The sequence below is a fragment of the Pteropus alecto genome, unplaced genomic scaffold (assembly GCF_000325575.1).
Source record: "Pteropus alecto unplaced genomic scaffold, ASM32557v1 scaffold113, whole genome shotgun sequence".
NCBI lineage: Eukaryota > Metazoa > Chordata > Mammalia > Chiroptera > Pteropodidae > Pteropus > Pteropus alecto.
The window spans coordinates 5675989-5687368 of record NW_006433949.1 but is presented as its reverse complement, the minus strand read 5'-3'; the positions used below and the strand labels follow the sequence as shown (position 1 = coordinate 5687368).

General features: G+C 46.9%; 1 protein-coding gene across 1 annotated transcript in view; it reads right to left on the bottom strand.

The window, feature by feature from the left end:
- BICDL1 (BICD family like cargo adaptor 1) overlaps positions 1-11380 on the bottom strand; it is an 81432-nt gene that overhangs the window by 11270 nt on the left and 58782 nt on the right. The window contains exons 4-7 of the mRNA XM_015586850.2: positions 10828-10974; positions 5058-5237; positions 4338-4556; positions 3108-3251 (exon numbers count right to left, since the gene is read on the bottom strand). Coding sequence (XP_015442336.1) covers positions 3108-3251; positions 4338-4556; positions 5058-5237; positions 10828-10974 — 690 coding nt within the window. The remainder of the gene's footprint in view (positions 1-3107; positions 3252-4337; positions 4557-5057; positions 5238-10827; positions 10975-11380) is intronic.

The window sequence follows — 11380 nt, the reverse complement described above, 5'->3', positions numbered from 1 at the left end:
GCTATCAGATTTAATTCTAACAGATTCTCTTTCTGCTTAAGCTGAGTGAGTTTCTGCTGTTTGCAACCAGAAACTTTGACTGGTAGAGTTTTCAATAAATATTTGTTGAATGAATGGGAGGGTGGGAGCCCTTTCTCCTCAGTCAACAATATCAGACTGCAGTCAGGATGCCTGGCCTCGCCCTCTTGTTAAATATTGGACATGCTTTGATATTTTTGCAAGGGAAGAACTATCCATACAGATCTGTCCTTCTCACTAGGGGACAGACATCACCTTTCAGTATACCTCTCTGCTCTTTGAGTCCCAGGACTAATCATCCTCAGACAGAATGAAACTGAGCAAAGGCCCCAGGACTAAGGCTGAAGATGAAGTTTTCCTGGAGACACTTTAGACCCTCCAGACTAAGACAGCAGAGTTGCCAGCTCTGGGGCTTTTGTGGTGGGGACAGCTCCAGTGAGCAGGGTTAGAAGGCGTAGGGGAGAACAGGCTAAGGCACCGGCAGGGGTCGTGGCAGGCATATGCAGCTAGCCCTGAGGCAGACCAGGCGGAAGGTGAGAAGCCCAGCCTCACCCTATTTGTTAGCAGGTTCTGCAGCCTGGCAGGCCAGAACTCAAGACCCAGGAAGCGGCTGGCAGAGACAGGCAGACCTCAGACCAAATGAGGTCTGACATGGCCTCCGGCCGGCCGTGGGCCAGCCAGGTGTTCTGCCAGCTGAGTAAGTGACAGATTAAAAGTACATGCCAGGCAGGAAATGCCAACATTTCATATGCTCCAGATACAACTCCACAAGAACTTTTTGCTTTGACCTGGAAAACCTGGTCAAGGTAGAGACCACCAGCTAGCTGCCTTAGAAGTGACAAGGAACTTGCCCTGAGCTATACATACTTTTCATAAAAAGCAGGGGGAAAAAAACACTATTCCCCACCATCAAGTTGTTGTGAAGATCGAAGAAGATGAATACCACCCAAGACCCAGTTCAGAGCCTGGCATGCGGTTGTAAACTCCATTCTCTCCCCTCTCCCACGCCCCCTCTTTTGGGATCTACGCCGATGGCTGTCATGAAGATTGATCTGTCTTGTTTATACAAGGACAGGTTACAGCCACCTTGAAATCCACTTTTCCCAAATAAGGTGGGTGTCTTCAAGGCTGAATAGCATCAAAGAAATCATTCTGAATTTATATATCTAGGCCTTTATTTGCCTTTTTGTTTGACAATTATTTGAGTGCTTACTCTAGGCAAGGCGCTGTGCTAGATGCTTTAGGAGATGATAAAAATAAGCCAGACCTCGAGCTTGTCCTCGTGGGGGTCTAAGGTTGGACTAGGAAGATGAGGTGGGAGAGCAAGGGCAACCATGACACAGTGCGTCGAGGGAGGCTGCATGAGGAAGGGAATCGAGAGTTTCAAGGAGGAAGTAAAACCTGCTCAGGAACTTGAACGCTGAGTAGAGACATGCGCAGGTGGCAGGGAGAGTCTTCTAGGCAGACAGGAAGAGCCGGAGAAAAGACCCAGATGTGAGAAAGCAGGGGGAGTGTGTGCCTTGTCCTCTCGCAGCCTCTGTTCAATTCTGCTAAAGCAAAGGAGGTGACGTGCAAAAGACAGGAAACGAGGCTGCGTGGCAGCAATGCACAGACCACGGGGTCGCGAGGGCTAGAGGATTCCCGTTCCTAGAGGATGGGAAGTCAATCCAGAACTTGCCAAGGTTGCCTGTCCCGTTTTCAAGCTGTGGAGGGTGACTGGGCTGCAGGAAGGCCGAAAATTGCAGATGGCCTCCTAAATAGTTCCACACCAGACTCGGCAACCTACACCTTGCTTATGTTTCTGAATGAAATAATGCCCTCTGGTGTTTTCTAGTTTTATAATTCTGAGAGGCAATGAAATAAAACAAAAAAACTGCCAGTATCAAAGAGCTGATAAGCCGAAGCGCTCCACAGAAGTTTAAATAGGCTTTAAAATAGATAAAACTTTAATTAATTCGAAGGACTTTTAGATCCACTTTCTCTTGCACTTTATTTTTCTAGTTTGGAAGATCTGTCCCTCAGCCTGAACTACTCTCTGGCCAAAGGACCGTCTGAGGGCCTTAGGTTTTAGGCATGAGAATGTCTGGCTGCCTAACACCACTCCCCACGCCTGGCCAGGAACAAGCTTTCAACAGCAACCCTCTGTCCTTGGTATCTGGTCACTCACAGTGAGTGTGGCAGTGGCTGTGGGTGGGACTCCCAGTACCCTCTAAGAGAATAATATTAGAAAGTCTAATGGGCACGGCCCCCCAAAAGAGTTTATTTCTAAGATCCTTTGAATTTAAGAAATACTGACTGAAGTGAAAGCCAGGCTTAAACTCCACCTCTCAGTGGTCTTGTGCAGAAGGAAGAGGTGACTAGCTTTGGACAAGGAAAGAAGGGGGCAGGCTGGGTGGGAGCCGGGTGTAAAATGCTGCATGTTTGGTGCCCACCCCTAAGTGGGACAGAACCTCTACACATGATCCTAGTCAAAAGGAAGAGCTTTTATTTATCTCCTAGGATGGATACATTTAGAAGCTCCTTTCTGGGTGGGGCCAGCTACTAAGCCCTTTAAAACTTTTTCAGATCAGAATATAGATGTCGTTCGCCAGTGTCCTCGAGAGAGATGAAATCATGATCAAACAGGGAAGGAACAGCAAGAACAGCAGTCAGTGCTTCTAAAGCTGAAAAACAGGCTGGCGGAGGTGATGGCACTTACAAAGAGAGAAGAGGCCTGCAAAGATCAATCCCTGGTTTGCAGACTTCCCTGCTCAAAAGCTGCATCCCGAAGTGTGCTGGGAGCTGTGACACTTTAAACTGTCAGAAACCACCAGATCACTCAGGCTCTGTAGCAGGCAGTATACCGCTGGAGGAAATGGAGGGTCAGCTATTCTTATCCCTGACAATTCTACTTTGGGCTAAACCAGGGGACTGGCTTCTTCTCTTGAAGACAACCAGCTCACCTCAACTTCAGGTCACTGTCCTCTGAGGATCTGTCAGAAGAAACCCTCTTCTCAGATAGACGTGGGAGAGGGAAACTCACCAGGGTCCCAAGAGAGTCCGGGGACACGTGCACATTCCCTGCACTGGCTGAGGACGGGGGCGCTCACCTGGCTGTGGAGCCGCTGCAGCTCTTCTAGGCTTTGCCTCAGTTTTCCCCTCTCTCCCTCCATGAGTTCCCTTAGGGCTCTCGAATCCTCACTGGTCTGCCTTATCTGTTCTTCTAAGGAGTCATCGTCAATTCTCCGGGAGCTCTGACAGCAAGGAGAGCGAGCCAGACAACCAGGGAGATGTCGAGAATGGAGGGGAGCAGGGAGACGGTCAGCGGGAGAGATGGGGAGGAGAGGGGTGAGTTGGTGAGGGCAGACAAGAGCGATGGGGAGGGGAGCGGAGAGATGGTTCAGTTTGGGGGAGAGCGAGACAGCAGGAGATGGAGCAGAGAGTGGGAAGGAGAGAAAGAAAACAGAGACGAAGGAAGGAAGGAAGGAAGAAAGGGTTAGAGGAGAGAGATTCTCTTGCTCAATTTCAACCTGCAAACAATAGCTAGACATTCATTTTACTTTTGTTTCAGGCTTCAGAGAAGGGCAATTGAGTGGCGTGGACAGCACACCTCACTCCAACAGCTCCCTCCTCCCGCCATGACCCAGCCTCAACACTGTACCACATTCCACAAATCATCAGGGCATGGTCAGCTAAGGACAGCCACCTTTCATCTTACTTCATCTAATATGGGCAGAATGACACAACTATTCCTTAGGAGGATGAAAGCCATGGAGAAACAATAGCCTGAGAGCCAGGAGTGTGAACAGAAAGCAAGGCTGGCAGAAATCTGTCACGAAGCCAGAAGAAATGCCAGTCTGCCAGGAGGCCCCCTGGGGACATGCCTCTCCTCCACATCTGGAATTCCAAAAGGCCCTTGTGGTTGATCTTTTCAACTTTCTGTGCTCACTTATATCCTTTTAGCGGAAGCTTCAGATCTATCTTTTAAGCGTGCCTGCTCATAGCTAACCCCGCCGCTAGGACCAATGAGCTACAGAAAAGTAACTTACAGTTTTTACCTGGATCCAAATTTCTCTATTCAAAGCTTCTAAGAAAAGCCTTTTAATTAGAGGCCGCCATGGCCTGTATGTACTATATGTACTATATTTGTGAAGCTTTCCATTCCCTGGCACGTGGTCCCTCTGCTTGATCATCAGTATTCACCTGCTCTCAAGGGCTCAGGAGAAATTCTTGCAGATTTTATAAGGTTCCAGTTCAGGGTTGGCCTCGCTCTGTGTTTGGTTCCAACCTCCCACTAACCAGGCCCTGCAGGTTAGAAGCTTCTCAGCCTGGCCTCTTACCGTGGGCTCCATGCCATCCACAATGCTCTGTATCAGTCTCTTGAGCTCGTTGAGGGCAGTGCGCAAGCTGCCGGCTGGCACGTCCTTGGCAGATGAGGTTTCTGAAGACTCGTCCATTGAGGAGTCCGTGGAGACGGCCGAGTCAGCACTGTCGTTTCCTCGAAGGTGTGAGCAGAGATAGCGAACCTGGCAGTAGGCTTCCCAGAGCTGCAGTCTCAGCTGCCCAGCAAAGAATTATTCTTGATTATGGGCTCTAGCACATACTGCCACCTGGTCATCTTTTTCTCGTATATGAACCCAAGAACCCAAGATACTAGTTCTAGGAGAGTTTTTTTTTAATTACCTGTCTCAAGAAATACTGATACCTACTCTGGGTCCAGCACATCGATACAGACTCCCAATTCTTATTTTCCCTGCCCTCTAGCCCCTCCCATTTGCCAAATGAAGCACCTCTTTATATAGTCGGTTACTTTGGTGGGAGTCAGTGCACGACTAGGGGAATGACTGGTTACGAGTAGTATGAAAAGCCAGCTAACTGGATGGATCACGAGTGATCTAGAACCCTCTCAGTACAAGAGATATGAGGCTGATGATTAGTTAACAAGCATTTCTCAAGAGGCAACGGGGCGACAAGGAGGAGTGACGGCCTCTTAAAGTCCAGGGCCTGCCCCCAGAATCCCCAGGCAACCTCACATGCCAGAGAGACAAGGATGTCAGCACCTGCTCTCTCTCTTGCTCCAGCTCCTCGGCCTCCATGCTCTGCTCTATCTCAGACAACAGGGATGTGCTGGTGGCCGCGGAGCTCTGCAGACTCCTCTCCTCGGTGAGCTCTTCCACCTTCACCTGTAGCTGCCTGCAGGACAGCCGCACCTCCTGGAGCTCCAGCTGGCTTTGATGCAGCTTTCAAAGAGACAGCAAACAGCAGTGAGGCTTGCCAACACCAAAACAAGCAAGGAAAACTGACACAGAACCTAATCACGCTTCTAGATCCAACCACCAACTAACAAAAATACAGAGGAGGGAGGGGCATGCTAGACTATATTAGGGAGATACAGTCAACAAAATCCAGATTTGGGAAATTGGTACAAAGGACAAGCAGCTCAGTTTCTTCAACAAATACATTTCAAGGGGGAAAAAAGATAAAGGGGGAACCTATGCATTAAGAGACTTAAAGAAACATTAACCAACGGCAATGTGTAGGCTTATTTTAATTTGTACCTCGATTCAAATGAAAAATGTGAAAAATAATTTTGATATTTACAACATACTTGAAAATTTGAACACTGACTACACATTTGATATTAAGGAATTATTGCTAAGTTTTTCAGGTATAATAGTCCTGTGGTTGTATTTTTAAAGTTCTTATCATTTAGAGGTATTCAGATGAGGTATTATATACAAATGAAAGTATAAAAAAATTCTGTGATTTAATTAATTAATTTTTATGGTGACATTGCTTAACAAAATCCAGTAAGTTTCAGCTGTACATTTTAACAGTAAGGCAGATATATATTTACACTGTGTGTTCACCTCCCATAGTTAGATTTCTATATGTGGTGACAGAAAGAAATCTAACTATGGGATTTATTTTAAAATAGTACAAGAGATGAGGAGGTAGATGTAAGAAAAACGGGGCAGGACTGGTCAGAGACTGACGGTTTGCAGAGCTCAGTGAGGGGGTATACGGACCATCATTACACTATTCTTGAGTTTGTCTGAAATTCTCCATAGTAAAAATCAAACACGTACACACAGTAAGATACTATCAGATTTTCACCTGAATGGCTAAACTAACTAACTAACTAACTAACTAACTAACTAACTAACTAACTAACTAGATAATATCAAGTGCCGATGAAGATGTGGACTCTCACTGCTGCAGGGAGTGGAAGATGGACGACCACTTTGGAAGACTGTTTGGCATTTTCTAATGAGTGAAATATATGCCTCTCCTAGGACCCAGCAGTTCCACTCTTCAGGCACACAGACCCAACACAAGTGGCCACCTATGTGCACAAAAGAGAAACGGGATGTTCACAGCAGCATTATTCGTAAGAGCCACCAATGGGAAACAATCCAAATCGCAATAAAAACAGAATGGATAGATTCACACGTTGGAATACTATACTGCAGTGACGAAAGAACGTACTGTAACTATATGCCACAACATGGGTGAATTTCATAGACACAAGGTGGAGCAAAAGCCAGGCATAAGACAATATATAATGTATGATTCCATTCATAAAAAGTGCCAAAACTTCACTGAGATATAAGAGATGAAAGCTGAAATAGAGGTTTGTTTTTGAGGAAGTGGTAGCGTACTGACTGGGAGGGGGCAAGCGGGAGGCTTGTGGGGTGCTGATAACGGGCAATATGTTGATCTGGGTGGTGGTTCCATAGGTGTATATACTTGTAAAAATTCACTGGCCTATCCTTTTGAGGTCTGCATGCTTTACCTTAGGTATGTTGTATTGTAGTGAAAAAGTTAAAGTTATTTGGGAAAGAGCTGGGGATAGGATTTGGAATAACATCTGCACAGTAATATCAAGAGTTCCCAAACCCATCGGAAAAGCAGTCTCTTCCCTTCTGTGTCACACCTCACTGTTTACAGACAAAGCCCTGCACCTGGGAGGGCCCGTGCACAGCATTTTAGGCTTGGAGAGAGAGGGCGATGCCAGTGGCAGAGCGGGGACAGCAACACAGGTATCATGGTTTACCGGCCAGGGCTCCTTCTGTCTCTCTCGCTGCTGCTACTTCGCCCATCTGTATTCTCTGTGGCCCCTTTCCTGTGGAGTCCAAACAGGGCACTGCTATCTGGTGACATTACTACTGCTGAATGTAAGGGCCAACTTCACCACGACTGCTAAATGCCATACTCTTACTAGTTCACTCCATCGCTACAGTTGCTTTTAACATAAGACTCTAATTGCAGTATCTTAATCCATTTGTTAACCTCTATGACTGTCCACATATTGTACCTGCACAGGAGAAATGTTATCTACTCTTGTATTTGCAGACTGCCCCCCAAACCAAGAGATTCTTTTTGGGGGGGAATTAGGGGAAGAACTTCCTGGGATTTAACTAATCTCTTCTCTTATAAAATGGCATTTCTTGGGTGACACCTGTTTATTAAAAACAGAGCAGACACTGTACTGTCTTTTCCACACTGTTGGCCCGGTGGGCTTGTGGCTCCAGCACAGAGATGCAGACAGAGATCAAGGGGTGGCAGACAGCGATTCAGAGCCCTGTAGTTCTCATGAATGGAGGAAGCTACCTTGCAGAGCCTTCGGTCAATTCTTCAAGTGTCCTGGGAGCCTCACCTCTGCTAGTCGGTATTAGAGAACAATGGGCTAATGGCACCAGTGGTCCAGATATGCCTTAACTAGGAAGAGTTTGAAGCCTGGCTGTTCAGAGAATGAAAAAGGAACTGGCGAGCCTGCTCTGCACAGTTCCCATGGATCAGCAATACCTGCTGGTCCAGTGGGAACTCCTCCAACCCCGGTTTTGAGGAAACTCAGAAAAAAGAAATTAGGATTAAAAAAAAAAAAAAAAAAAAAAAGACATTCCTAGGAAGCATTTGGCACAGTTACAAACGGCATACTAAACTGGCAAAGTGCTTTACAATTATTTTCTAGGCAACTCCACATACATCTCAGCAGGAGAAGTTCAGCACAGGTAAGTACAACTTCTTCTGCCCTGGACAAAATTAGTTCAATTACTCATGCACACTCGAAGGTGCTTAATTAATTATAACAGCAAGAGAACAAAAGACCTCTCTGTCCTCTCTGGTCAATAACTGATCTATGGACTAGGCAGAGAAACTGAACCAAACCAGAGAAGAGCCTATTAAAATATAAGAACCCTCTAAAATAAGAATACCATCCTTTATATAAAAAAGATGATACTAAATGTATTAAATGTATGGGTAAGGAGGATATCAAATGCCTTGTGTTTGTACAGTATACCAAGTTCAAGCTCACAATACTCAAGCCCTAATGGTGGCAGAAGTGGGGGCACTCTCCCCATTCTGCTGAGGAAACTGAGACAGTGTGATGTTAAGTGATTTACCCAACAGTACCCGCTCAACGTCTGAGCGAGGTCCAGACTCCAGGTCACCTGTTTCCTGAGTCACCTCACAGTGCGACCTGTGCTCTCTGCTGATGAAATCCAACCACTCACCAGGACAAGACCCCTACACATATCTGTAAGATGCCCAGCTGGGTATGAAATAGGGCAGTTAAGCTGCCCTTAAAGGGACAAAATCCTTTACTGAGTATTAAAAGTTTAGCAAAAATTGATCAGGTCCCTAATAATTCTTATCCCTATTCTCAGCCTGAAAAAAAAAAAATCAGATTTGATCAGTGGTTTAAAAATCTGTGTTTGAAGGCAGAACTCCAATTACAGAGTGAATCAGATCAAAGGAGGGCTACTCTGACTGCAGCAGGCCTATTACCCTGCCTGCTCAGCCTGCCTCTCATCCCTTGTCTGAGGAAAAGGATTAAAATCATGAGATTATCTACATTCCAAGGCCACTAGGCTCTACATGTCTATGATTTAGAACCACTCGGCTACTACCTGAGTACCCTGGAATTTTAATTCTGTATCAGTATGGGCCATTTCAGCAACAGAAAGGGCCTTCTGGAGAACACTGGTCATTAGCAGCAGCTTAAGGAGTTTCATGTGAAGAACAAGAACTACAAATAGTTGAAAAATACAAGGATTCAGCCCATAAATGCAGATTTTCCGAATCAGAGTGGGAACTGCCTGACGTGATACAGGCTCTGGAGCGAGTGACATTCTTCCACTGCAGAAGCAGCCCAGTCAGAAGAAAGCAGTTGTGTAGATGGCGAGGACAGGAATGAGATGTGACTCGGGACTCCTGCGGCTAGAGAACACACAGTCCACTGTGCCAGCCAGTTTCTGGATGGTCCACACTGGTTCCACCTCTTCCCCATCTCCAGGTCGCCAATTCCTGATTTGAAACAGGACCTTCCATTTGTGAATTCATGACCGAATGGAAGTTTATTTTAGGTGGGGGCAATTTTTCCATTTCTTATGTCCTCCTTTTCCTTCTCCTCTCCATACTCCGCTCTCAGGAGAGGGTAATAAGTGCTGGTCAAACACGGACTCGCAGAGGCCAGTGTGATATGCTACACTGAGCACCAGGTAAAGCAGGTGGGAGGGTCCTATTCTCGATTTTACCAAGGACTTATCATGCCACTTTGGATAAATGATTCACTTTTAGTAAGCCTCAGTTTTAGAAACACACTCTGTTTCCTGTAAAGAATCACTGACATGTTCACCACTATTATCATTATCAACCTTAAAATAATGAACAAACTCTTTTCTACCTTGAAAGCTGCTGTGAGGCTTTACCAAGCATTCATTATTATCTATTCACGCTTTACTGAGGCCCTGATATATGCAAAGTTCCCCGTGGAATGTACAAAAATCATGGAGGGAGAAAAATTGATAATTTTCCCTTAAGGAGGTTCATCACTCAGGTGGCAGCTTAGCTGATGGTGTGAATAAGGTAACAATGATCTTAGCCTAAAATGTTTCTTTATCTCACAACCCAGGGCTTTCCTCAGCAGCTGACCACTGAGCCCAGGGGACCTTCCATGGCCTGGTCTTTGGGATGGTGACCCACATGATACTCAAGCATACTTGGCTGACCACCTCTACACAAATGACACTGCCGAAATCTATTCCACTCCCTGGCATGCCCAGAGGATGCTCAAGGGGAAGCAGCGCACTCTTAGCCACTAGCCCCGGGTGCTACGAGGCCAGTCGGCAAAGCTTTCTTGGCAGCAGATGCTACACTCTATTTCTGGGGAGGCTGGAAGTGATTATCTTGTTTAGGAGGTTGTTTCTTGTCAAGTGTGAGTTTGGGAATTCAGGTGCCAGTTCCCAAATAAGGACAAATATGGCCATGAAGCAATTTCCTTTAGGCGGGGTGGGGGGAAAAAGAGGCTAATTAGGCTCACAAAGGGGTCAGCCTATGCCTTTTCTAGCAACTGGCAGAAGCAGGATATGTCTTGCTGTGTTCAGTGGGCAGCTTCTTGGTTTCTGCTCAGTGCCAGCCAACTAAATCCATCAGTCTGGGAAAGGAGCCGCAGAGAGCATTGTGAGCCAAACACAGAAAGTCACAGGCTCCCTCTGAAATCCCTAGCAGGTTTCTCAAACCCCAAGAGGCAAAATGACACCCCCGGTGTTCCATGTTAACAGCCCAGAAAGAACTCTGTAAAACTGCTCTAGGGGCTAGTGGCCCAGAACAAAATGAAAGGATGACCTGTGGGTAGCAGATGCAATTTTTCTCGACAGCCAAGTGAATGAGTGCCCGAGAGCTACAACCAGGCCCGCAGGGAGACAGCACCCACTCCTGACCTTGGAAGTGGCACTGGCCTCCCAGCCTTTCCTTCCAGCTAGGCAGCTAAGCACTCCTTTTGTCTGGCCCTAGTCCTACAGGACAGCTTTTTCGCACCAGTACCTGCAGGTCTTTGTCATGGCCCTGCCTCTCCAGGATCAGCACCCGGTCCTGTAGCTCTTCCACAGTTCCTTGGAGCAGGTCATTTTCTTCTAATGTGGCACTGAGACGATGCTCCAACTCCCGTTTCCGATCCGACAGCATCTTGATCTGAAAGGGTGGAAAGCCACAGGGGTGGTGTGGAGTTACACCTGGGCTGAGTAGGAAGGGAGGGACTAGCCCCCAAACATGAAGGTCTGTGTTTCTCCAAGTGCTCTGCCCAGGGGCCCGGTGTCCCCATCTCTAAGACAGCAGCTGTGAACCACTAAAGCTGAAGAGGAAAACCCCTCCCCTCTAGAAACCTGTCTGGGAAGGGGTGGGAGTAGAGCTTTGGGGAAGCTGGAATGTGGGATGCCAGGCAGAGGAAGGGAAGGTTCATGTTCTGGAAATACCACAGATAAGACAGAGAAGGGCCCCACCTTACCTACCCATGACTTGACTTCGACCCCACAATTTATGTACCGTTCTTTCTTCTCGAGTCAGGAGCACAAAAAAGCGCCCGAGACAGCCCCTGGAC